This window comes from Hakea prostrata, chromosome 8 (genome assembly GCF_041222555.1).
Source record: "Hakea prostrata isolate BN-2017 chromosome 8, UWA_Hpros_2, whole genome shotgun sequence".
Taxonomy (NCBI): Eukaryota; Viridiplantae; Streptophyta; class Magnoliopsida; order Proteales; family Proteaceae; genus Hakea; species Hakea prostrata.
This window is the reverse complement of record NC_142607.1, coordinates 49234982-49261747: the sequence shown is the minus strand read 5'-3', so window position 1 is coordinate 49261747 and position 26766 is coordinate 49234982. Positions and strand designations below refer to the sequence as shown.

At 37.3% G+C, this 26766-nt stretch overlaps 4 protein-coding genes across 5 annotated transcripts; 2 read left to right on the top strand and 2 right to left on the bottom strand.

The window, feature by feature from the left end:
- The first annotated feature begins 1910 nt into the window (after positions 1-1910).
- Positions 1911-12545, top strand: LOC149008390 (protein THALLO-like). Its single transcript, XM_089167233.1, has 12 exons — positions 1911-2321; positions 2432-2591; positions 4561-4648; positions 5317-5496; positions 10200-10364; positions 10455-10532; positions 10661-10803; positions 10892-11024; positions 11387-11658; positions 11870-11936; positions 12035-12103; positions 12188-12545. The coding sequence occupies exons 1-12, from the start codon at positions 2216-2218 to the stop codon at positions 12317-12319; spliced, it is 1593 nt and encodes a 530-aa protein (XP_089023359.1). The 5' UTR covers positions 1911-2215; the 3' UTR covers positions 12320-12545.
- Positions 12546-13199: 654 nt separating this feature from the next.
- On the bottom strand, positions 13200-20492 carry LOC149008389 (glucose-1-phosphate adenylyltransferase large subunit 3, chloroplastic/amyloplastic-like). The gene is made up of 15 exons (XM_089164721.1): positions 20079-20492; positions 19665-19778; positions 19416-19589; positions 18814-18906; positions 18563-18646; positions 18422-18477; positions 17597-17690; positions 17399-17511; positions 17047-17119; positions 16718-16798; positions 15964-16050; positions 15620-15724; positions 14766-14872; positions 14630-14690; positions 13200-13530 (listed from the first exon to the last, which is right to left on the bottom strand). The coding sequence occupies exons 1-15, from the start codon at positions 20316-20318 to the stop codon at positions 13429-13431; spliced, it is 1584 nt and encodes a 527-aa protein (XP_089020847.1). The 5' UTR covers positions 20319-20492; the 3' UTR covers positions 13200-13428.
- A 1425-nt stretch (positions 20493-21917) lies between these two features.
- On the top strand, positions 21918-23049 carry LOC149008388 (putative GPI-anchored protein At3g06035). The gene is made up of 2 exons (XM_089167371.1): positions 21918-22100; positions 22534-23049. The coding sequence occupies exons 1-2, from the start codon at positions 22013-22015 to the stop codon at positions 23034-23036; spliced, it is 591 nt and encodes a 196-aa protein (XP_089023497.1). The 5' UTR covers positions 21918-22012; the 3' UTR covers positions 23037-23049.
- Positions 23050-23500: 451 nt separating this feature from the next.
- Positions 23501-26611, bottom strand: LOC149008387 (non-structural protein). Of its 2 annotated transcripts, XM_089167369.1 has the most exons (8): positions 26386-26610; positions 26163-26220; positions 25775-26080; positions 25646-25694; positions 25474-25568; positions 24460-24486; positions 24162-24259; positions 23501-23607 (listed from the first exon to the last, which is right to left on the bottom strand). In XM_089167369.1, the coding sequence occupies exons 1-8, from the start codon at positions 26496-26498 to the stop codon at positions 23547-23549; spliced, it is 807 nt and encodes a 268-aa protein (XP_089023495.1). In that variant the 5' UTR covers positions 26499-26610; the 3' UTR covers positions 23501-23546. The 2 variants fall into 2 exon arrangements, with proteins under 2 accessions (XP_089023495.1, XP_089023496.1); XM_089167370.1 differs by lacking the exons at positions 24162-24259; positions 24460-24486 and having other exon boundaries at positions 26386-26611.
- Between the last annotated feature and the right edge of the window lie 155 nt (positions 26612-26766).

The window sequence follows — 26766 nt, the reverse complement described above, 5'->3', positions numbered from 1 at the left end:
AATTCAAAATTAACATTAAAACACTCTTTCAGTTCTGCATTCTTATCCGATATTTACTTCCTTGCGTAGAATTGGTTTCAGTGATGAGTTTTTATGGCTTAAATCTCAATCGTTGAGTTTCCATTCGGACTCAAATGGTGTCTTCACTTTCCAATCTATTATGGTTTTTGTATGACTTAAAATGGGGTTCACATGGAATAGAAAGAGAGGTGAGTAATGCATTTCGTTGCAGAACTGAAACTTGCATCAATAATCCATTGGTTCAAAGCTGTAGGCTAGAGAAGAACGAGAAACTATTCCTGCTAGGATTTATTAGAGAAACCATTATTAAAAAAGATATAGGTTGGCTATGCCTTCGCCACAAGTCCACACTTGCATATCGATATTTATTTACTAGTTTGAAGGATAATGGTTTGATAGCCACCACATAATGATCAATTATCGAATTTGATGGGCTTTTTTTTTCCTTTTTTTTGGTATTTCTTTTGGTATTTGAGGTTCATCCGGGCCAGCTTACGCGCACCTTGATTACATCCTCAGGGATGCTTGTCATCCGCAAGGGTCGAACCCATGACCTTTCTACTGAGAAGTATGGATCTTACCACTCTACCAACCCGCATTGACAATTTGATAGGCTTTTTTCGATTCTCCTTCACTCTTCATTATCATATGGATCTCTGGCATGCTATTATTATTTGGAATCATTTTTCTATGTTGAAATACACTTTTTCAATCTTTTAGGTTGTACATATTAATAAATAAAATTGGTAAAGTTTTGTTGCATTGGGGTGTATAGTTGTTGTCAATTATTTGACCAAATAAAAGCAAAAATGACTGATGCGTTTATCTTTTATTTTTATTTTTGTTTGTCAAAACCGGTTTTTTTAAACCGATGTTCGAACCGCGTCGCACACCTAGCTGTGGTGGGTGAGTCTCTCAGTGAGGATTTTTTGCATTCACAAGGATTCAATACCGGAACCTTGCTTAAGTAAACCAAGCTAGTTCCCACTTGGACCAACCCCCGTTGGTTGCGTTTATCTTTCTACCTTGTGTTAAATCCCTCAAAACACGTCTATTATCTATTGGTCAGAAGTCTACCTCTATTATTTTTCATATTTTTTATTTTATGTATGATTTCAGTTTTACTATATTCTATTTTAAACATGTTAAGTCAATGTTATAGTGATTTGAACATTAGTTTTGCATTTTGCCATGTATTGGTTTAGGGGTGCAAGTTTGGCCCTGATGGCCCTGACTGTCGCCCTAAGCTCCGCCTTGAGCCCATATAGGGTTTGGGCTCAAAATTTTGGTTTTGAGGGCAAGGGCGGGCCTAGGATTATTCTTTTGACCCGCCAAGCTTGTCCCGACTCGTCCTTGATTTTTGGCCGTGACCTTGACTTTAATTTTGGCCCAAGTTCAAGCTCTAATTTTGTTCCTGCAGCTTGATCTCAATGGATTAGGAACATGGACAAGAATAGGGTCAATCAGAGCCAGGGCCAATTAAGGCTAGAAACAAGGCCAATCAGGACAGGAATGAACTTGACTTGGCCTTATAAGAATTAAGGTTAGGGACAATAATCCTTGACCCTGAATTAGGGCCAGAATATGAATAGTGTTAGATTATAATATATATGGCTGGTCTTGGGATTGCAAAAACCTAGCCCAACCAAACCTTGTTGCACCCCTTTGGTCGATAGATGTATTTTAAAAAAAAGAAAAGAAGAAGCAATTCATTATAGTTTCCAATAAAACGATACGAATTGGGAGATATGATACGAAATATGTATATTTTTTTTAACATTAAAAAAATATATTTTCTTACTAAAAACAGGAAAAAAAAACTATTTTATCGATTGCCAATATATCGCAATTCAATACGTTTCGATACGTAACGAACCAGCTTCAAAAGGTTTTTTTGCAGAGTAGGTGTTTCGATACATGTCGGGTTTCTTCACAGAGGCGGAACACCGACCAGTACATTACCCACAGGAGATACTTTAAACCTTGGTGTGGCGACCGTTGCTATGGTTTATAGTGCAGGTTTAACCGGAGAAGAGACTAACAACAGGAAGCGATCTAATTTCAGTTGCTTCTAATCTTGTGTCTAATCTCAGCTCACTGTTAGGAAAAATCTCGTCACTCGGGTTCCAATTCCTTATCTCACTCTTTGAAGCAAGCTGCTGCTGTGCAGTTCTGTAATCTGAGTTTGCTAGTAATGGGAAAAGGACCGAAGCGGCAGAAGAAAGGCACCGGGAAAGCTAAGGAGAAGACACGAGATGAGTATATACCGGAAGAAGATATGGATGACGAAGTTGATGCCTGTAAGTCCATTGTTCACTCCGTTGGCAATTTCGTTTCCCAATTTTTTTCTTTGTTAAATTCAGTTTTCGTTAAAATTTCTCCTTTTTCCGTTTGTTTTGTATTACTGCAGTTCATAAGCAGAGGGATATAGTTCCGCTGGAAGTGGATGATAATGAGGATTTTGGGGCATCTGATGATGATGACGAGCAGCCCGTATTTGATTTTGAGGTTTGTCTAGTCGCGATATATTGTAATTTTTTACTAAAGTATACTTCTTTGAGCAACAACTAGTGGCTTAGGAAGCAACAACATGACTGACGTGTCTATTTTCTAATTTGAATTTGATACATAGGATCTAATTGATGCATTGTAATGGTGGTGATGCTGTAATTGCATCTTCTTACTTCTCTGGTTTCTCAGGCTATTTCCTGGACTAGGATGATAACAGGCATACATATGTTGGATTATAAACTTTGTATTTCTCCAAATATTTAGAATTGATTTCTCATTAAAAGAGCTGGTGACATTGTGTTTGTATGGTAATAGTCATGTTCTGGTATTCATACCTTTGTATTGTTTATAGTCATGTTCTGGTATTCATACCTTATTTTTTATTTTCTTGAAGTTTTGGACCTTTTTAGATACTAAAATTTTGTGGTCATATCTTCACCAATCTAACCCTTAGATCTGTCCCAAACTTTAGAAATCTCATCCTCCCAACCCTGGTGATCTTAGAACCCAATTTGACCCCATTCTATCCACCCAATTTCAAGATATAATTATTTTCTTGAATTTTCGTACTTCCCAAGACCCTAAAGACAAGAACCTTAATATTTTTTAATTTATCCATCCAAACTCAGTAAAACTTGGGGGATCATATCCCTTTATTATTTTCTGCATTCCCTCCAAGTTGCATCCCATTCTGACACCTATAGATCCAAGATTCCATCTTAAGGAACTTATCCCATATCCCCCATGAGATGGCTTATATACCTAGGATCCTAATTATCATCTTAGAGCATATTATATTTGACCATAAATATTTACCTAATCTTTCCCCCAGGAAATCATCCCTTCACAACTCATATCACAAAAGGAACCCCATATCTCCCAAATTCCCAAAACCCTAGAACCTTCAAATCAGCCCTAAACCTACAACCACAGGGTATAATTGAGCAATTCAAGCTGCTGTCCATTAAATTTGGCTCAGATCAGACCCAAAACAGCAAGGTTTAATCCCTAGTTTATTGCTGGTTCGCCAAGAGAGGATCCTGAAGACTGGCACAGCCCCTGGGTTACATTAGTGTTGCGTTTGTTTTTGTTTCTTTCTATCACCCTATTGTTGCCTTGACAACTATGATCTTGCTGAGCTTGTGAAAAATTTCCCCCAACTCGAAGCTCCAAATCAAGGGGTATTAGAGATCATTTGGGTTTGCAAACTTGCTGTCCAGCTTATTTCAGCCCTTTTTAACACACTGGTGGTATCAGGTTTATGGAAAAAGAATTAGTGTATATGTGAGTTCCACTTCGGATCCCAAGTGGTACACGACTATGCTAAAGTGAAACTTTGAGACGTTCTATTGTGAATATTGTATAGTCAATACATTTCTCAAAGTTCAATTTTCAAACAAGTCTAGCTGTGCACTTCTTCATAGTTCAAAATTTCAAATGCTAATCCAATCATCAAAGTTAAAGAGTCAAGACTTAAAGACCATATGTGCTAAGCACTTCGTCTTGTTTCACTAATTGAAGTAAAGAGAGATATCTCACCCAATCTCAGGGAGATCTTGAGAGTTCTCCTACCTTAGTCTTTGAAACCCAAAAAATGGGGATATTGTTGAGATCAAGATCTATGCTAATTCTCATTCTATAATACTTAATTTGGGGGTTCAGGAGGCTTTTGGTCTGCTGCTTTGCTGTTTGTTGTTCTCGCTTTTCAATAAAATCTATTATTCATAAAAATAGTAAAATTACTTTAACTCATTTTTGAATGAATTATGCCTCTAGCAGAGCTCAAGAAACTTGCATCTTAATGATTTCAAGATGAAATGAAACAACGATGTATAAATCTGTTTGGAATTTAGGTCTGCAAGCTAATATATATAAATGTAGAAAAGTTGTTTCCTTTGCTTTAATTATGAGTTATTTCTTTATTATTTTGTGCACATTCAGTCTGTTATGATATTCGTGCTGAAGTTCAACTTATCACGGGAGTTCCAAGAATGGTATTTCTGTTATCTAACCTATTACATGCTGCAGTTCTGCTCCAGAGTTGGTTGGTTTGCTGTCAGAACTGAATGATGCTATTGATGAGCTTGAGAGAAAAGTGAATCCAGTTCTAACCAAGGTACTTCTTCCTTCTGTTTGTCACAAGACTCACAAGCATACCACTGATGATCAATAGAAACAAATCTAGGGATAATATAGTCTTGATGGCAGATAAATTGAGCATTGGCGGCAGCACATTCTTTAGAAAATATTGAGATAGAAAGGGGCCAGCATGGCAGATCAAGGATTGGAATTTGATCTTTTGTCTTCCTACGAGTCTGCTGACCCATTCATTACTATCTGCCCATAACTCTACCCAACAATGGTGACATAATAACTTCAGCACGTGGTCCCAATGATTGTGATCAGATTGGTCACAGTTGTATCCCAGATCTAAACTCGGAATGAGTCTTCTACTGCCTAAATAGGATTTGATAACCTGCTGTGGATACGCTAGATATTGGCTATTGATGTCTCACTGATATCAACTGAGTTTGAGATGATATGGTTTGGGAAAAATAATTCTTAGGAGTTTACTCAATTAAAAAACCAACTTGATCAATTAAATTGCAGATACAAGACTCCATCCTTATAGAAGATGTAGGTTAAGCTTTTGGAATGACAGAGAAATCAGATAGTTTTCACCTATATTCCTTTTCTTTTAAGTATGAAGGGGACTCTTTCTTTACTGTTTGTCTTGTTCATCAGTTAACACTGCATCCATACATGTTTCTGTTATTTCTGTAGGTAGAAGGGAGTAACATGACTGGCAGAGGAGGTCTGCAGTATTTGAAGACAAAACAGCTTCTGTTGTTGTCTTATTGCCAAGCTATTGGTTTTTATCTTCTTCTCAAGTCCGAGGGCCACCCAGTTCGTGACCATCCAGTCATTGCTCGACTTGTAGAGATCAAGAGTTTGTTGGAGAAGGTTTTCATATTCTTCCTAATTCTATTTTGTGAATAATCTGCATCTTTTGTAAGATATCATTCATTTTTTAGCTTCTTGGTTTAGGACTAGAAATCCTTTTGACCTTACCATCCCTAATTATTGACTGAGTTGAGAAGTTGTACAAACTGTTTTCCAGTGATTCATATTCATCTCAGAATGCTTTAATGCTAAAATGTTTTAAGCGGAAACTTATATTCCATTCAATAGCATGGGATTCTTGACCATATTAGATGTATTTCAAATGGAGATGGTAAAGTACTAGTATGTGATGAGGACATTAAAAAAAGATGGGAAATCTAGTTCTCCAGTCTACTAAATGAGCATGCATCAAGCACCTGTGATTCGGACGATTACACTATTCACCAAGACACTAATTTTCAAACATATATATGGAGAATTTCGATGTCCGAAGTAAAAGAAGCACTAAGGAGGATGAAACTAGGCAAGATACAAGGTCCTGATGAAATCCCAATAGAAGAATGGAAGAGCTTAGGAACTTGTGGGCTAGTTTGGTTGCCTAAGTTGTTTAATAAGATTATGAGCATAGGGAGATACCAAATGAATGGAGGAGAAGCATCGTGGTTCCAATTTACAAAAATAAAGGAGATATTCAAAGCTGTAATAACTATAGGGGCATTAAACTGATGAGCCATGATATGAAATTATGGGAGAGAGTAATTAAAACCCGTTTGAGACATTTAACCACAATTACGGAGAACTAGTTTGGGTTTATGCCAGGAAGATCTACAACAGAGGCTATTTACCTAATTAGGAGACTTATAGAAATGAATAAAGAGTGTAGGAAAGGCCTTCATATGGTATTTATTGACCTAAAAGAAGATTATGATAGAATTCCTAGAGCGTTTATTTGGCAAGTACTAGAGAAAAGAAGTGTTGCAAGTAAATATGTAGACATAATTAAGGATATGTATGATGGTTCAGTGACAAGTGTAAAAACAATTTGGGGGGGGGGGGACGAAGTAATGAATTCCCAATTGCAGTTGGGTACATCAAGGATCAACTTTAAGCACATATTTATTTGCACTTGTAATGGATGAATTAACCGTAGACATTCAAGGCGAGGTCCCTTGGTGTATGCTTTTTGTTGATGATATTGTGTTGATACTTGATAGATGAGATTCAAGTGGGGATTAATATCAAGTCTGAATCATGAAGAACAACTTTGGAATTAAGAGGCTTTAAATTAAGTAGAATGGAGACAAAATATCTAGTTTGTAACTTTAGTCATGATTGGGCAGATGATGAGGTGGTGAAATTTGACGGTAAAGAGATTCCTCAGAGTGATTGTTTTAGGTACGTAGGTTCAATCATAAATAAAAGAGGTGATATAGAGGATGATGTTTTTCAGAGAATTAAAATAGGGTGGAATGTGGATGAAGTGGAGAGTTGTGTCTGGGGTCTTGTGTGATCTACGTATTCCATTAAAGCTTAAAAGAAAATTCTAAGACCGTCGTTCGACCAACTATGATGTACGGTGCAAAATGTTGGGCTATTAAAAAGAATCATATAGATAAATTCAGTATAGCAGAAATGAGGATGCTAAGATGAATGAATGGCAAAACTAGAAAAGATAAGATAATGAATGATCATATATAGTTGGTTTGGGAGTTGCTCCCATAAGTGATAAGCTTCGGGAAAGTCGTTTGAGGTGGTACGACTATGTTCAACGGAGACCTATAAATGTCCGTGTACGGAGAAGTGATATAATCCAGATTGAAGGAACTAGAAGAGCTAGGGGTAGACCTCAGGTAACCTTAAGAGAAGTTGTGAGAAAGTGCATAGCTTAGGCCTTGTATCTAGCATGGCCTCAAACGGAACTAATTGGAAGGCAAGAATCCATGTAGCCAACCCCATTTAGTTGGGACAAGGCTTATTGTTATTGTTGTTTCTAGAGAATTTTTTTGCCGGTGATTTTAGAAAGTCAAGTACAAACAGACACATTAGTATTCTTCAATTTTTTCCCGTTAAATCTTAACTGAAGTTTTAATGCGTATTGGTTGTGTATAAGTGATCAAGGTGTTGATGGGATAATTTGCAGTCTTGCATTGACTACCAAAGTTATGTAGTATTTGTTTTGATTTATCAAACCAGAAGCAAATCCAGGATCTGATGGGGTGACTTGTTTTGAGATAACCTAATGGAAAAAGGTTGATTTTGGGGTTTTGGTTTAGTGTAGATTAGGGTTTGATACTAGGGACAAGGTTTGATGAAGTATGGAGCTTTTCCAGTGAAGGTTTTGCAAACAATTAACTGGTCTATGATTTCTGGATAAATTGGAAGCAAGTATGGAGTCTGTCTAGGTTTAGGGTTCTGAAAGAGAAATCAGTGGAGTTTCTATGGATGGAGTGGGGTAAAATTATGTACGGGGCTTTTCTCTACTCATCCTGGAAGACAGAAGGTCCCCTAGCTGGTTCAAACCAGATGGCAGAAGGAATCTACTACCTAAAGCACATTAAGTGAACCATTTGTTCATACCTGGCTTGGACTGGTTCAGTTAAAAAACGAAAAATGGACAATAAACTATGGAATCTAATAAACATAGAAATCTTCAGATCTGCATAACAAGAGAAAAAAGGGGGTGGGGGGTGGGTGGTGAGTGGTGGGGAGCGCTCTTATATTAAAATGTGGAGGATGTGGAGGGAGTCAGGCAGATCTTGGAGGTGCTTACATCTCAACACTGCCAAAGATCCCCTATGAATTATTTGTTACAATAAATGCCTAGAGAAATGAATAAAGTGGCTGATGATATTTTCTAGAAACTAGCAGGCAGGTCTGGAACATTGGGCCTTCAATTTGACTGCAGTCCCTTCTTTGTTTTGTTGTGTTGCCTTCTTTGGCACCCAGAAAAATAGGGGAGGGTTTGGGTGGGATCGGGGCCAGATGATGGTCTTCACGGTTTCTTATGGGTCACTAGGGGCTTGTGATGCTAATAAAACACGGAAGTGGGCTTCAGCTACATGAACTCTTGCCTTCCAATCAGCTCGAGGCCCATACTAGATACAAGGCCTAAGCTATGCAAGTCCTTCCTCACCACTTCTCTTAAGGTAACTGTAGTTCTGCCCCTAGTTCTTCTAATTCCTTTTATTTGAATTAAATTGCTTCTCTGTACAGGGGCGTGTAAAGGCCTCCATTTAATGTAGGTTGGCTCCATACGTGTTAGCCTTTGATCCAAGTGGGCTGGAAATTGGAGTAGGTGAAATGAATACCAGAATTCATCAACTACTTTAGTGCCGAATTATAGTTAAGAGTTGCATTGCATTGTTTTTAAAGTGTTTAGTTGGGAAGATTAGGTTGCCCTGAGTCTAACATTGTTTCAAGTTATTCTTTTCATTATTAAAAAAGAATAAGAAGGAAGAAGGGCAAGTTAAGCTATTAACAGGTGGAGTTTTAAGCTTAGGTGGGGTTTGCTTTTTGAGTCTATTATATAACTTCATAAAGGGCTTCAGCAGTCTGGCCTTGCAGACGAGAATAGTTACTTCTGTTACTTTGGTTTTGTGGTAATTCAGATTGCTCCCTGTTGTGATGATTCATTATGATTTTGTTTATGGTTATTCGAGTTCTAAGTACCTGTTGTGATTCCAGATCATGCTTATTCATTCTTGTTTTCCCTCAGTTGCATAACTGTTCCAGCCCCTGTTTAGGAGGTTAAAGAAAGTCTTGTTGGAATGTCTGATTTTCTGGGGTTTAAGAATCCTAGCCTAAGAAGGATTCTCTCACTACCTCAAATCTTTCCGTCAATTTCATTTGATATTTACGGACTTGATTAACTGCTTTTGTTCTTCATTCAACTGCAGTTTCTGCCTGATCAAAATCGTTGAAACAGAATCATCTTTTTTCCCTCTCAGGCGTGGCTTTCCTATTTTCTTCTATCCTGTTTCAAACTAATCTCCTACTAGATTTACTCTGGTCCTATTTGTCATTGCGTTACTTTCTGAGGCACCTTCTTACCTTCCAATAAAAATCCAGTTATCTGTGACCTCCCTACCCCACCAGTCCTCCCTCAGAAAAAATGAGAGAGAAACTAAAGCAACAGTAACTGTAAATCCTCCAAGTAGGGCAACTCTAATTCATCAACAAATTGCTTAACAATAATTGCTACTAACTACATGCCATCATTGAAAACAAAAGCAAGCCGATCAGTCATTTAGGTCACTCCATCTAAAAATAAAAATGTAATTTAAATATATGAAATTCCAGAATATCACTTTTTCCAATATGGTCTCACTATATATAAGGAAATAATGGTAATGACTTGCCCATCTGTTGTACCAAGAAAGTTGTGAGTCGCATATGGAAGTAAATACTACAGATTATTTGCACCTTTCAGTTTTCCTCTGTATTAATGAGACTCATTGAGGGAAGAAACTTTGAAGTGTTGAAAGCATCATCAATTAAATCTAGTATACTCTGATATTTTCTTGTTGATGGAGTAGTTTACAAACCAAACATGTATCTATTTTTGGCTTCCATGTATCACATATTTTTCTTAAGCTAGATAGGTATCCACTGTAGATGTATTCACCCATTTCCTGCCTCCAGTTCTTGTTTCTGACCTGACATGTTCAAGTGTCAATGGCATTTATTAGGGCAGATTTAGCTGGGTTTCTTTTATTCACCAAAAACATGAAAGATTGGAAGTTACTGACTTGTCACCATGACAGATGAAGAACCTTGATGGGAATCTGCCTTCTGAAATTGAAAAGATTCTCAGCAAATCTGGTGGTACCGATTCAGGAGCAGAGGTCATGGAAGGTGTTGTGTTGCCGTCCAAACCCTCCATCGCGGATCATTCCACTTTATCGGCTGAAAACCATGAAGTAGCCATGGTATTTATCAAGAATAATCCAGTTAATATTTGTGTATTTTAGTGATGTTTCTATGAGTTCATTTCTCAGAAATCTTTATTATAATTGCAGCCACAGAAATCAACTGAACAGGTAGGAGAAGGCCTTCTTAAGGATCATGTCAACAAACAAGGAAAACGCAAGCGTCAGGTCAGTTACCAATCGTTGGCAATGATATTTGACAGATTCTTTTCTTTTGTTTATTTACTTCAAAGAAGTATGCATATCTTCTAGTTGGCACAATAAGAGAATCATTTAAACAATGTAATTTTTAACAGTATGATCAAGTTGCTGTGCAAAGCATCGAAATGCTTAAAATAAGAGCTAGGCTTGAAGAAAAGCTGAAGCAGAAAGGTGTTTTTAGGTGTGTAGCACCAAAATCAGAAAGGCGTAAAGAACAACTTGTGCAAGCAGCCAACAGGTATCAGCAGCTTGTTGAGGGACTCAGGTAGTCTTGTTCTGTCTACTTACATTGAGGATTGAAATTCACATAGATTTTAATTGGACAGGAAGCTTGAAACATTAGATGATTTTGACGATGAGGTTATCAATAAGGAGGCTGGAGCACGTGTTTTGAATGGACATGCAGGTGTGACACGTTCAATGTCACAACTTGTTGCAGCAAATGTGAATAAATCTAAGGTGAATAACTTGATTTGACTTCTGTATCTCCTCAAAAGAGAGTTCTTGTGGTTGATCTGGTTTTCATCCTACTGTCAATGGACAGCATGTGATCACTAGCATCAGTTTTCTGAGCATGGATGACACATGATACCCATTTGGATAATTTTTTAATAAGTGGAGATTCATATATTAGGTGAGATGAGATTTAGATGTAGAGCAAATGGTTGAGAGCCCAGCACCTGGTGTTTGGTTGATTCCTGACATATATTTCACTTAAATATATTTTGTTTACTTTTTTAGTGGCCTGTGATACCTATTGAAACAATCATGTCTGTTGATTCCTCTTTTCATGTCTTTTGTAATTGTGGTCCGTGTTCAAGGTTGTTGCTGGTGATGATGACGTACCTAGAAAGGCTGATATTGGAGAAAGACGAAGGAAGCATGAACTCCAAGTTCTTGCAAGAGCAGGGGTTGAGATGGATGATGCTGGTGACCTCAGAGATCAGGAGGATGACCAAGCTGAGTTGGATGCTGATTTTGATGATGATGATGATGAAGGCGGAGATTCAGAAGGGTCAGAAGATGACTTCTATAAACAAGTGAAAAAGCAACGTGCTGCAAAACTTTCTGCAAAAGCTGAGCTATATGGAAGGTATGTTTTTGTTAACAATTGCTCAGTAGCTGAGGTTAAAACATTCACTGAACCGCAGAAACCCCCCACCCCCCAAACAAAAATGAAAGAGAAAAAAAAAAAAAAAGAAAGAAGAAAAAGAAAACAGAAAGCAAAAGAATTCACACGCACAAAAAGAAAAGAAGGAAAAACTAGTTTAGTTTTGAATAATTAACTCTCCCTCTCTTTGCAGAGTTCCAAAAGCCCCATTGTTGCCAGAAACAGAAGTTGTAGATGGTAAACGTCTTATAACCTATCAGGTCAGTAGATTGCTGATATTAAATATTCTTCCGTGTATGCTTTCATTTTCTAATGTAACTAAATCTCATAATATTTCAACATTTTTGTTTGACATCAGATGGAGAAGAATAGAGGACTCACTCGTAATCGGAAGAAACTCACCAAGAACCCAAGGAAGAAATACAGGGTACATACTATGTTACCCATTCTGGAATTCAATATATCAAGCTAAAGTGCCAGCAAATTAACACTTGTATTTTGTGGTTTTCAGTTGAAGCACAAGGATGCAGTTGTACGTAGGAAAGGGCAGGTGAGGGACGTCAAATTGCCCAGTGGCCCGTATGGTGGAGAGGTTTCTGGTATCAATGCTGGAATCAGTCGGAGCGTCAGATTCAAGAACTAGCTGCCGGCAGAAATTTTCCTTTCCATTCTGTTTTTATTTATTCATTTTTTTTTGGGGGGCCAGAATGGGGATGTTTGTTACCAAGCTGTTCTAGTTTTGTCCTCGACAGTTGATTGTCATATACGTTTGGTATGTTCACCATGGTCCAGTTCTGTTGTAGCAGTTTTGTTCATCAATCAATCTATAAGAAGATATATTGAGAGGGGCTCGTTTTCTTGTATCTGAATCCACTTGAGTTCCGAAATAGTAGTTTTTGCTCGTTAGTAGGAGATTGTTGAAGTCTGTTTTCTACTTCGAATGGGGAAAAGCATCACCTACTGAGAGATGTGCTTGAAGCATTTTTCATGCGATATGTTCTTAAATCATGTCTCCTGAGATCATTCCAGGAAATTGACATCGGATGGTGATAGGCCCTAAAGATGGTTTTATGATTAATATCATGATATCATTTTATGCAATGTGGTATCTTCAGAGATCTTTGGATTTTGGTCAATCCATGGTTTCACAGTAGCAAAAGGACCACCTGACGATAGCTGTACCAACTACCAAGTGCTGTCCCTGAAGGGATCATCTGTCTCAGAATGCGGCTTAAGGTTACCCACATTGCACATGAAAACTTACAATCATTGGCAGGCGATCTTCAGACCCTGGTATCTTTTGCTGACTCTTGAACATGTTTCCTAGTTTATATGCTTTCTTCAGTTAAGAATTTTCTGAAGAGGCACAGAACAAGTACAGAAGCTGATTATGGTTGGAACCTCACAACATATCCTCTTTTCTTTAAACGAATACATCATTGGGTAGCATGAGGTGGCAAAACAACTTTGCTGAGAACACCCCCCTAGTAGCAGGATGAAACTCTGTTCTGATTGGTGTCTTTAAGTTAAAGATGATTAATTGCTCTTCTAAAGAGACCATGAAATTGAAGGTAAATCCTCTTGAATTTACTTCTACTTTGATTAAGCAGTCTCTCTATTATGCAGCAAGTGTTCAAACAAATGAATTCAAACCTATTGTGATCAAAATTACAAAATTATATTAAGGCACTTGTTACATAGTGAGCCTGCTTATTTGAGGTTTGAATGATCTCAATGTGGACTGAGATGCTATCAAATTAGACTTCCATCTTTGATTGTTGAGTTCTTCAATACGACGGTAATGCCAGAACGGATGTAAAACCCTTCAGAAGATCTATCAGCCTCCTGAATTTTCTGCAGGCACAATTGAATGTAGAAAATCAACCGAGGATAGATACTGTCTAAATATAAATTTCCAAGCTTGAATGTTAGGCCAAGTTATGGGAAATTATGAGGATGGTTATTTTGACTCCTGTGCCATCATAGTTGCAATTCAAGCATACCGCTTGAGTGTTTTATAAAGGTCTTCATTAAAAACTGTGTTTTGATTATCAAACATAATCATTCTTGTAAGAAGAAAAACTTCCAGTAATCAAATTACAGTAACACCATAGCAAATGCTTTAGGGATAGAATGGGGAAAAGCGACAATGGCAGTACGAAGCACATCCCACATATATTCCTAGCTCAGGTACTAATTCTATGAATTAGGGATGGCTTGGGGGCCAATTCCATATGGTACCATTTCATCTAACTTCTTATCGTGTGATAATTACTTTTTGTAAAAATGCCACAGAATTTGATACCATATACCTAATTTACAGGGAAGGAGGATTGCCAAGAAACCCCCTTGTAAGTGGCTTTAATGCTCCACACTGCTTCCAAGTTCTCAAATTTACGCTTTACTTGTTTGCTGAAGAAAACAGAGGTTACAATCCTGGCAAACCATGCAGCTACTATGGTTCTAATAGTAGCAGGTGCATCAATGTAGGGGAATATGTGACTAGTTGGAATGAAGGTCTATACACCCTCCTTAGTGGGAAAAATGGCATTAATGAATCACTTGTTTGTAGGTGACCAATTGTGAGGAGCAAAAATTGCTTACCTGAAGAAATTAGAAGACCACAAATTGAAACCCAAAAATTGATCCACCAAACTGGCTAACCTTGACTAACCGACTTTGCACCAGAGCCTGCTCTTGGAGGACCTACTGAATACCATGTTATATGGATGTGGGTGTCAAAACCCAGCAAAGAGAAGAGGTGGCAGGGACTTGGTTTGAAGTCTTAGGCCAATTAAATGGGTTGGCTTAATTTAATTTCATATCATATATATTGACTGTAATGAGAGGATATATAGTTTTAGATTAGGAGCAAAATATGTATGAGTTTCAATAGCTTTTCGATCTTCCTTGACTCGTTGATAGCACACTAATATGGTTAGGAGAGCCATACCTCTGAGTTAGATATTGTGACATTTTTCCCAATTCTTGCATTTTTGTCAATTATGCAGTCCCTGCAGGACATCATTAAGAAGAACTTTAGAAACCTTCATCTGAATTAAAAGAAGAATCAACGATATCCTTAGTACCTGGTTTTTGTATTTTCTCCTATTCCAATTGGGACCCTTCCCTCAGCCAAAAGTGATTCCACTTCAAGAGCAGTTTCATAATAGTCAGCCCCAAGCATCACTGTATCCTGCATAGGGATTGCACTAATCAGAGTTTTCCATCAACCAAGGACAGCATACATTGAGTATTCTGAAGTTTTTTTGGAGTGCAGGAGGTGCACCTAATACATGGCATAGAATCCAATAAATTATATTTTAAAATACATGCTGATGGAAACTCTTTCTCTCTCCTTCATGCTCCTAGTTTCTGTACTCTGAGGTATTTCATTAGTGCCCACATAACATAATAAAATCTAGGGGGTAGCATTCTCTGAGCAGGGCATAAAAGAGTGCACCAATGAAGTGTGGCACTGGAAGGCAGCAAGGCCATTTCATGTGGAGAGACAGACAGACACAGAGAGGTGTTAGCATACCATGCCCTGGCAGCTCAGAGAACTTTCTCCCGAAAATGAATATGTGCTTCACACTATATTTATAAAGCAGAAAGTGATTGACGAAGACAGTTTAAGCTGAGAAAAGTAATGAAATAAAGTGGAAAATATGTGTAGAAAAACTTGAAAAAGCTACAAAACTAGTCTACTAGCCACTATCCTCTTCTAATTGGTATTTTTTTCCCACATCATGGATTCTTTTTTCTTTATCATTAATGATTCAGTTATATGCATATGAAAGATCCTTTTCTTAACTGAGAGCACTAAAGCATATCAGTTATTACTGAGGTTGACATGCTTCACTATAGTGATCTAACACCCAGAGTTTCACTATTCTTCACTTTATATTGATACTTCAATATGCAATGGATTTAAATAACAAACCTTTAGGTGCACATTAGAGTTTATTCGGGATCGTATACCGACAACACTATGCTCCAAGACACAGTTATCCAAAAAACATCCATGCGCTACAATTGAGTCAATTATCTGCAGAACAATATAAGCAATAAATACATAAGAGACGGAAAAGATCACTAAGTAATTTTTTTTTTTTATTATTTGTGTTTCAAACAAAACATTGACAAGGCCTAATGTAAGTATATGCAATAATACTCACTAATTTACTTGCTTATCCAAGACCTCAATGTTTGAAAATAAGAATATCTTTGCAATGCTTAAAAATAATTTCCCTGGTGTAAGAGGAATAAGGAAAAGCTAAATAAAACCTTGCTATTGTCAATCGTTGATGGTGGCAAGTTTCTTCTTGATGTATACATTGGCTTTGCAGCATCATAAAAGCTAAATTTTGGAGGCTGAAATAACAGAAATGATCGAATAAGAATTTAGCAGTCCAAAAATTGCAAGCCTGTCTGCAGCTGAACTAAAATGAAAAATAAATAATAATGAAGCCATTTACTTATGCTTGTCAGTACTGTGAATACCTGATGCATTTAGACAGCATCAAGTAACCAAGTAACAGAAAAGGTGCAGTCTCAACAATTTGGGTCTCCAATTGGTAGTCTACATGGCATTAAAAAGGGTGTACTCAGTCTACAAGGCTCTCACGGTCCCACCATCACAGGGTCTGGGGATTGTCATAATATACACAGCCTTGCCCCCCCCCCCCCCCATTTTGTAGAGAAGCTGTTTCTAGATGATAGGGTAACTCCATTGTTCATAAAAGGCATAGCTTGTTTGACAAGATGAATTTCCTTTCTGTTGATTGGCCGAGATACTGCCAGAGGGCAGTTCTATCTATTGCAACCATTACGCAGAAGGAAATTGCAACAGAATCCATTATACATGAAATACAAGGGCATCCATTGATCAAAAACATAGGAACCAGAAACAGAAATTGGGCACAAGGGTACTTACATAGTTCCAGAAATGAAGGCGTAATCAGAATAATTAGGAAGATAAAGGGATTCATATATTTCAAATTAAATAAAGGGTTGAAAGGAGATGCAATTCTGTACATACATGTTCAGTGAGGGCAAGGTTCGCCTCAAAGAAGGATCTAATTGTTCCAATGTCCTCCCAATAATCATTAAATAGATATGCCTGCAGTGGACATCTCATAAATAGATTGATCATTGAAGAATGCTAAAATATTTTGCCTGTCAAAATTATTACAGTCAAAAAGTAATATTTTGAATGTGAATCAGTCAATAGTGAGTAATGGATCCACCAACATATCAGATACTCTTGAGATGAAAAGGTAGGCTAATCTGTGACCTTATATATAACCACTACACAGTTCAAATTGTCAAGAATTTATTTGATAGACTTAAATAAGATTTGACACAGACCTTGACAAAGAACTCTTTAGCTGAAGCAGGGATTATCTCAGATCCAAAGTCATTTGCTGTAGGAAAACGCCATCTGAGCTGACAATGATGCAGTAATACTTAGTGCTTCTGTTGGAATTTACTTTCATTTCTTATTTCGACAGCAAGCCATCATCTGATCCAATCGATCCAATCAGCCCAAAAATGAATGGAGTTTGACAAAGTCCCAAGCAGTTTTGATTTAGAGACTTCAAAGGGTTTCCCCCATTCATTCACTGACCAATTCAACTGGAGATAGTGCCACATGATTTCCCTAATGACATTTTTATTCATGTGGTAAAATTCAGAAAGAACAATCCAAAATAATCATTACCTCAGAAGATTAAAAAGTTTTTCCTTCTTGAAGATATACACTCCCATAGAAGCAATATATGGTTTCTTTTTAGCTTCTTCTCGTGACAACCCCAAAACTGTCGTGTCTACTTCCTACATGATGTGTAAAATTAGTGCAGCCACTCCGAACTGCTTCACCTCTAGGAGATTGAAATGACAACTTGAAACAAATAATTACCATTGCCTTCAAATCTGCTCCTTTTGGTTTTTCACTAAATGAGAGGACCCTCCCTTTGTTGTCTATCTTCATTAAACCAAAATCTGAGGCACGGCTATAGTAGGAGCAGACAAAGGATTCTGAGATAATTTGTGACCATAATGAACCTTAAAAAATGAATGAATAGAATTCTATTCTATCCAAGAACAAAATAAGCTATAAATGGAACAAAGAATTATAATGAAGAAATTTGAAAAATCACTGCGTGAAAACTGCACAAGGAAAACAAAAGAGTCCATTACAAGACATATGATATTAATGAACAGCTGAAATTCTTTAGCTACTGATAGAAGATGATTACTAACTTCTTCAACAATAGGACTGAAGTTCAAGATGCTGGCTGCATTTGCTTGAACAAGACAGGGTTGGGGGAGTTGGAGTCCTGCATCTTGATGTGAAAAAAGTTATCATAAGAGATAAAGAGTTGTCCTGGAAGACTCATTTTGAATTTAAAGAATTTTTATTGTCCTTGAAAAGTCAACAGTGGTAAAAAAAGAAAAGAAAAGGGTTCAATGGAAACAGATTTTAAAGCTGAGGGAAGGACGGTTGACTAGGGCGAAACCTCTTGATTTGCGGGAATTACTAAAAGAAGTTTTTCGAATACTGCCAATATTTGATTCTGCATTGGGTTAAGTATGGTACCGAAGTGTGTCTAAAAATCTGCAAAGGTATTTCTAGCCTTGTGTATTACATTTACGTGATTGACTGTAAAAGAAAACTGTGAAATTAGTTGGGATTTGGAATTCCAGAGTACATAGGAATAAATAGTAGTCTAGGGTAAACTACCTGTCATCCATAGGTATACAAGAAATGCTAATATCAGCACCACTCTGCCGATGATTCTGGAAAGTAAGCAGAAAATCTTAATGTTGAAGCAAGAGTCTGAATGTGTGGAACATATCTCAACTGAAGCATTTGCTGTCTGACCTGCATGAAGTCCATGTAGTCCATTCTGTATAGATGATCTCCAGAAAGAATAAGCACATCCTCTATTTCCTTACTTCTGGCATCCTACAGTATTTCATTAGACCATAACACTGGCATCACATCCGAAAGTAACCAACATTTTCAAGTATAAAACCTACCTACCATCCTTGGAGCTAAAATACATGGCTGGACATTTAACATTTTATTCCAGACGGTACAGGAAGGAAAGTAATAAAATTCATTTGCAGTACCTCAAAAAGCCAATGAAATTGCCGTACGGCATCTGCAGTACCTAGAAACCACCTTTTACCTGTCTCTCCTGGAGTCTGAGTGGCTGCTAGAACCTGGAGTAGAACAAGATCAAATTTTGAGTGGTTCCAAATTCATCAATAATGAAGACTGTAGAGGACAGAATGCTAAAATTTCTCTACACCTAGCCTTTAAACTCAATTCAGCTTTACCCCAATTGAATGGGGTTGGCTATGCATGCTCACTAGTTACTACGACTCTTAAGCTATGCATGTCTTCCGTGGCTTGCCCTGAATATTTTGACTCCTCCATTCTGAATTATATCATTCCTCTTTACTATTGCACTAGTCCACCATGCAATGTCCATGGCAACTCAAGTGGTTTTCTCTCAGCTTAATCGTGTGTCAAAACTACTCCTGTTTCTGCTTTAATTTGTTCATAACCATTGGGTTTTTTTACATTTGTTTGTATGTTATTTCTTACCATCTAACATTCCTTTGATCATAAATCCTGGAAAGAGAATGGCTCATAATACATAGCAATTCATGACATGCAGAAGAAGAAAAATTATTACGAAAACACAAAAAATTGTCCAATGTAATACCTCAACGAATCCATTCCCAAAGCTAAGTCCACTTCCAAAGTTGTAAGCACGAGCAAGATGCCGGTTAAGTGATGCAGAGTTGAACTGAGTGAGAATGTAAACCTTGTTTATCCCACTGTTTATGCAGTTACTCATTGGCACATCAATAAGCCTATATGCACCACCAATGGGTACCTGTGATTGGAAGTTGCATTGATAAATTAACAAAATATCATGAGCAAAGTTATGTTCTGAAATGAGAAGACTTACAGCAGGTTTGGCTCTTTGCTTGGTAAGTGGGTAGAGACGAGTCCCAGCACCTCCACCAAGTATAACTGCCACAACGGTCCGTGGGTCTCTCCTTTCCATCTCCAAGTCCCTCAGCTACAAAACCCCATCCAGTTCCATAAACCCAATATTAGGGAAGCAGGGTACACCCATTGCACTATCTTTTAGGGTGAAACATCTTATATCTTAGTTTATGAGTGATGAACATAATTTGGCTCCAACCCATGTTGCTGCTACCCAATGACATGCATCAGATGGAATGTTGAAGTGTAATTTTGCAAGGGAAGAGAATTTTCCTGAGTTAGTGCTATATAGGGCATCAAGAACCTCAGATTGCAGCAGAAATTTTCCACAATGAACATATATAAGTTAAAAACTACCTGAATTGGAGCTCACCTTAGCTTCGGAGGGAGCATCAGCTGTGAGAGACATGCATAGGTAAGGCCTAAGCAACTTACCATGAGGCCCCTGACGTTGAAGGCAGTTGAGACTGAGCTTCTTCCCCATCAACTCTCCATTACAGAACTTCACAAGCTTACTGTTACTTCCTACCATCTTTAGCTCAGAACTATTGCCGCTGCCACGAAAGTGGCCCATGGCTGAGAGCGATATCCGGCAATCGCCGGAAAATGCCATTTTTCTATTACCTCAATAACAATTCAAAGTGAAGAATTTAAGAGGAATCAAAAAAGAATAGGAAAAGCAGGAAGGAAGGAATGAATTACTCCTTGAGTTCGATTTGACGACTTTGGGAGTGTCTGGAGGAGTAGAGCTTTAAAGAGATAGAGAGAGATGCTTGCTTGAGAATTTGTTTTCCTCTAAGATGATTTGGCTGGCGTTATCCAAACGCAACTCTGTCCACGAGTTCCGCGCCTTTGCTAGACCATTCAGATTATCCAAATTACCAGAAATTTCAGCCATGTCTTAATAACTACTAGCCATGTTTCAGGTAGTTTTCATGTTTAGCCATGTTTCTTTTGTTCATGTAAAAAAATCCAGGCCAGGTTTAGTTCTTCGATCCCAGTGAATGAGAATCAATCATATAAGATACCTGAGAGAAGTAAAACCAAACAAACACAAAGCACCAAATGCGGAAGAAAACCCACTGGCACACGTTGATCATATCGTATGAAAAGAAGAATTTTTTTTACCAAAACATCTCTTTATTCTTCCTCTGTTTATTCTCTAATATAGTTTTCTACATATTCATCACTTTCTTCTTCCACTGTTTCTTATCTAATATAGTTCTTCTACATGTTCTTATCTCAATATAATTCTTCTGAAAAGATCAACACGAGAAAAAATGATGATTTTTGTGAAAGATTCACTGAACATAAATATGTGGGTATTTCTTGTTTGTATCCATCAAAATGGAATTAAAAATAAGAAAAAAGTGAGATTTAAGAGAAGACAATTTTTTTTTTTAACTTCTTCAGATGACAACAAAAGAAATACTACAATCAAAAGGGTCCATAAATTAATTGCCAGCAAGAATCAAGACGTTTTTTTTTTTTTTTTTCTAATTTAACCTATAATATGAAGGTTATCGTAATTAACTCATAAATAATGGAATAAAAAATAAGAATTTTAACCTGTAATAGAAGATTATCGTAATTCATAAATAATAGAATAAAAAATAAGAATTTTATTAGATAATTCAGATTTACTCAACAGATCTGATGGTAGAAATTTATAACCCTTCAGTTAACATATTCACACATCCATTCAGCTACCCTTCCTATAAATATATTTAAAAATAATAAATTACATATACATTTCCTGAATTTGCAATCAACACATCTATTAACCTTAAAAGAAAAATCAATTATAAATACTCCTTATTTCTCTTATCTTCATTTAATATTACCACTTAACAGGAGAGTTGATGTAATTGATGATAAATTTAGGGGGTCAATGTATAATTTATCATTTTAAAAAAGCAAAAAAGGAAATGAAAAGACCAAAGGGAAGCGGCACCGAAGCCAAAACTGTGCCATAAGCACAACCTTGCATGCAAAACACGTTTAAAGGTTGGTAAGCAGTTGTCTTCCTGCCCGAAAGCCACACCAGCTCTGCTAGTCGCTGACATAAATCTGAACCATCCAAACACCAACTGCTGCTTCATCAACTATATAGGGATAAGAAGCATTAAAACGCAGTCTTCATTCTCACTCAAACCCACCACAACCTGAAAGCAACATTCAAACTGAAACACTACTATAGCAACAAACTAGAAAAAAAAAAAGACGATTCAAACGAAGTTAGGAAGGAAAATTGTTTCGAAACTAGTCCTGAACTAGCTCTTTGGTTGAATACAGAGAGAAACAACAATGGGTCCTTCACTTTGGTTTCGTCTCTCACTCCTTATGCTTCTGCTTCATACCATTCTCTTGTCCTCTCATTCGGTTAGAGCAGATGGTAATTTTTCTTGCTTCTCCCTTGCTCTTTTGATGTTTCAGATTCATTTTTCCCCCATTTCTCGTTGGTTTACTTGGATTGTTGTTTCTATGAATTTTAGACAAATGGATTCTGCCAAAGTGAGAACTAAAGAAATTTATGTTTGATGGAAGATTATGACAAGAAAAATAAACAGGGTATTCCAAATCTGCATGATTGTTTGGATTCATTTTCTAGGATCTATAATTGTAATCCAACTCTCATCTTCATAGCATTGCCTGTTCACTTTAAGCTTGCTCTTGCCAGAATATGTCTTTCAGTAACTTTTTTAGGGATGAAAGTTGATAGTTGTTGCAGTCCCCAAAAAAGGGGGAAATTTTCCATATTCCTCCACTCTATTTTCTTTCATGGGTTGATGTTTCAACAGAAATTTTCCATATAAATTCGTCTGCAGATGAGGAAGATCAACTTCGTGATGGTCTTAACAGGTACAGAGCATCCTCAAAGTTGCCAGCCTTGAAAGAGAATGACAATGCAGATTGCTTTGCAGACGAATTGGCTGATCAGTATAAGTCACAGCCCTGCACCAACAACACCGGTGCCAACACTGTTCCAGGCACTGAGCCCCAGTTCTCCAACTACCCAGATCTTCTTTCCAAGTGCCATCTCAACACAACTAACACCAAAGATGGAAGGATAATGCCTGCTTGCGTTCCTGATCTAGACTCAAGTTTGGTGCTCTCCAACTATACCAAGACCCAGTATTCTTCTTACTTGAATGACAGTTCATACACAGGCGCTGGCATTGGTTCTGAAGGGAACTGGATGATTGTTGTTCTAACCACAAGCACACCTTCAGGGAGTTTCGAATCTGAGATCAGCTTGGCTCCCAAAATTGGTGTAGTGCATCCCTTACTGACTCTGTTCTTGGTCTTTTTTCTTGTTTTAGTCAGCTGAATTGCTGGTATATTACATAGATGCTTAGATACATTTTCGTTTTCCTTTTGTTATCATTAAATTTTGAATAGCTGCTTCAGTGTGCTTCAAGTGTTGTTGGGACAATGTAAGATGAGAATCTGTTATTGTATTGTAGACTTATAGGAGCTTGTTGAAGACCTATAAAGATGATGTACCACGAGGTAGGATTGCAGGAAAACCTATCAGTAATTAACCTGGTAAAAATTACTGAATGATTCAATCAATTATCAAACTAAAAATCTCAGACTAGAAAAAGAAATGAAAAGGGGGAAGGGGAGTTCAACTCAATCTGTATGCCTATATTGCTATTATATTACATGTATTGAGAGCCATGATTTACCGGGCCTAAAAGCATTAGCAACAGGTTCCTAATAGCACTAATTTCACCATACAATCAAAACATTTCAACTCTGGTTTACCTATAACAATAGAATATGAGACTGGAGCCGGGTAAGGTCAAGATGTAAGAACAGGGTGAGATCAAACTTCTCATTCTTCTATCTGTGACGCTGGGGACGGTAGGCCCTTTATTGTGTGTCTACATTGAAACCTGTTACAGGAAAAACTTGCATCAAGTTCAAGTCACAAACGGGTAAGGGTAAAAATCAGAATTGTGATATGGTTAAGGAAACTATCCGATTTATAATTTCAGCCTTGAGGTCAAGCCGTTAAGGTACCCCAGGGAAAAAGTAAATATCATCAAAAACAATATCCTAAGAAGTACTGAAGGTAATAACTTGGATATTAATAATGCAATATAGTCTCTGGCTCCTCAAAATGCAAACCCCTCCAACAAGAAAAAAGAAGTTACAAAGAAAGTAAATGTAAATGTAAATTATGTAATACACTAAGGTTGTTCTTTTAGCCACCTGAAATGAATTGTCATTTTGGTTTGGCGTGGAGATTTGGATGCAAATGGAATTAATCTGTTACATATATCTAGTCTGGCATTATTTCTACTGGTCATGACTAGATTAATGTGAATCTAGTTCAGCAATTTTAAGGCACGACCTTATGCTGTCAGAAACGATGAAACCATCTACGAAGAAAAATGGGTTTCTGCAATCACAACTTTTATGTAAACAACCAACAGAATTTATATACCAGATCAGATCATTTGCAGTTGAATCCAGTGATGTGTTAGTGGATGCAGTTTGAGGACTATCATGTGATGTACCCATATCCTGATTGTTGTTGCTACAACAACAACAACAACAATAAGCCTTTTCCCAACTAAATGGGGTCGGCTACATGGATTCTTGCCCTCCAATCGGTTCTGTTCAAGGCCATGCTAGATACAAGGCCTAAGCTATACATATCCTTTCTCACCACTTCTCCTAAGGTTATCTTAGGTCTACCCCTAGCTCTTCTAGTTCCTTCAATATGGATTGTTGTTGCTACACTTGACAGTTAATCTGCAGGGGACTACCTGAAGCAGCACACGGAAGTGGAGATGTATATAAGAATTTATATCAGTTGGGAAATATCACCGCTCAAACCCCCCCCCCCCCAAAAAAAAAAAAAAAGGAAAAGAAAGAAAAAACTCCCTCTTCCAGAAACACAGAAACACACACAACCAGATTTAAAACACAGAGACACTCAACACTATAATGATCTTAAACAGCAGCATTTTATATGAGCAAGTGGCTAAGATTTCATGGTCATATGGACAATAAGAAAATCTAAAATATGCAAATCTTTTCACAAGGAGAAGGTGCAAGTATGATTCAAATTATAAAAAAAAAAATAATTGACCTAGTATATCTGTTGGTAGGGACCAGCCGGTAGGTCTCTATCAAAAAACTTCATAGCAATTCACCAAAAGAGAACTCAACCAAGTCATGAATTTACTTGGACCAAATTTAGTCCTTTAAGAGATTCACCTCCACGCCCAAGTGAATAATACAGCTACAGTTTCAATTTCAGCGCTGCAGTTCATATCCACCACGGGCCAACGCGCATAGAAAATTTTCATATTTTTGGGTCTACATTAATTGTTTCCTTTTTACACAGCAGCAGTAACAACAAGAAGTCTTGTCTAAACAAAATGGGGCTACCTAGATAGATTTTTGACTTCTAATAATCAGTTTTATTTGAGGTCATATTAAATATAAGGCCTATGCTATGCATATTCTTTATCACCATTTCCTTAAGGTTTTCTTAACTCTGTCATTTTCTAATTCCTTCCATCTAGATTAAATCACTTTTCCTTATAGGGCATTTACAGACATTTGTTGTCACCTCAAACGACTTTCTTGTAGACCAACACTATATGATCATTCCTTATTTATTTCTTCTTAGTTTTGCTACACATTCATCTGAACTTCCTCATTTTTGTTTCATAAAATGGCTATGTTAACAAAACCAAACATGCGTATGTATAAATATTATGAAAGCAAAACAAAGTTATTGATACCTTTTTGCTGTAGCTGAAATTACGCTTAGGAAGAAAATGAGCAGGTAGATTGAAAGAAGAGGGAGCTTTAACCAAAAGAAACAATTTCGTGGGGCCTATAAAAATAAGTTAGGAATGAATCATAAGATGAGCATATAATTCACACTATCAAAAGATATATTCAGGTACATACTCGAATAAGGCATGGCTTCGGTTCCTTTGGATATAAGAGATCGAATTGCCTGCACGGAGAACATCTAGTTTTAGGAGTCAGAGATGGAAGGTAAAACAATATGTTCCATGGTAACTAACAGGGGGGGACCTTTCTTGAAAGGGTATCTGCTGCTTTGGTTTTTGAGAAATCATTTGTGAGTTCCATACAAACTTTTCCGTGTGAAAAGCACATCTCATAAACACGTTGAGGCCGTACAGGATTTGATCCAAGAACTATAATAACACTCTGGATATCAGGAATCTCATTAAGAACCAATTGCAAAGCAGTTTGGAGATTAGAGATGGAATTCATTAACTTCCCCAATTTTCTGACTCCCAATTTCAGCTCTCTCATTCTTCCGTTGTGTTTTCTTCGGATAGACGCCTTCATTTCTTCTTGCGATAGCTCCAGCTCCTAAAACTGACAATTCTTAGGAAGAACAAACCATGACCTAAAATCGATAATGTAGAAAACTACCTTCACTGAGGTAACATACCAAATTTTTGCGTTCGGACTGCATCGACTCAAATTCAAAGCTGATATCCTGCAAGACACTGTAGAATAGTGATCACATCAGAAACCAACATTTAAAGGATAAGTCAAACAATAAACAAAATCACAACCAATCCTCGTTCATTGTTAGAAAGATTATCTAATCACGATATGGAATACGGAGATTTAGGGTTTCGAAAATGAAAAAGTAAGATCCGAATACTTACGCAGGGATCTGCTGATGCATGTAAAGAACATAGCTAACTATCTCTTTGACGAAATGGAATATCACAGATCTCTCGAGAGCATTTGCAGGAGTTTGGATCTCTATACAGTCCATCTTCGATCTATCTCATTCGCATGAACTGAACGTTTCCCCCAAAAAACGATGAAACCAGATAAGCTAGAAAACACAGTTGTTCAAGATTTCACCTGAACCGGGGAATTTGAAACTGAAAAAGCGGGAAATTTAAGCGTCCAAATGATTTTCCATTAGAACCGGACCGATCTAACGTCTTTAAATCTTTTAAAGGAAGTAAAAACTGATCCAACGTCTATTGGGTGTTTGCTATTTATAGTGGATGTGTACGGGATCAACCCTGCGCTAA

Bases quoted from the DNA above. Each gene is read 5' to 3' on its own strand.
- LOC149008390 (XM_089167233.1), top strand. From the start codon at position 2,216: ATGGGAAAAGGACCGAAGCGGCAGAAGAAAGGCACCGGGAAAGCTAAG. The intron at 10,533-10,660 runs GTCAGTTACCAA...AATTTTTAACAG, and splicing joins AAGGAAAACGCAAGCGTCAG to TATGATCAAGTTGCTGTGCA. The intron at 12,104-12,187 runs GTACATACTATG...TGTGGTTTTCAG, and splicing joins ACCCAAGGAAGAAATACAGG to TTGAAGCACAAGGATGCAGT.
- LOC149008389 (XM_089164721.1), bottom strand. From the start codon at position 20,318: ATGGCATTTTCCGGCGATTGCCGGATATCGCTCTCAGCCATGGGCCAC. The intron at 19,590-19,664 runs GTAAGTCTTCTC...TTCCAATCACAG, and splicing joins AGCAAAGAGCCAAACCTGCT to GTACCCATTGGTGGTGCATA. The intron at 18,647-18,813 runs GTACTGCAAATG...GAAATACTGTAG, and splicing joins AATTTCATTGGCTTTTTGAG to GATGCCAGAAGTAAGGAAAT.
- LOC149008388 (XM_089167371.1), top strand. From the start codon at position 22,013: ATGGGTCCTTCACTTTGGTTTCGTCTCTCACTCCTTATGCTTCTGCTT. The intron at 22,101-22,533 runs GTAATTTTTCTT...ATTCGTCTGCAG, and splicing joins TCATTCGGTTAGAGCAGATG to ATGAGGAAGATCAACTTCGT.
- LOC149008387 (XM_089167369.1), bottom strand. From the start codon at position 26,498: ATGGACTGTATAGAGATCCAAACTCCTGCAAATGCTCTCGAGAGATCT. The intron at 26,221-26,385 runs GTAAGTATTCGG...ACTATTCTACAG, and splicing joins ATGCATCAGCAGATCCCTGC to TGTCTTGCAGGATATCAGCT. The intron at 25,695-25,774 runs GTCCCCCCCTGT...TTCTCCGTGCAG, and splicing joins CAGATACCCTTTCAAGAAAG to GCAATTCGATCTCTTATATC.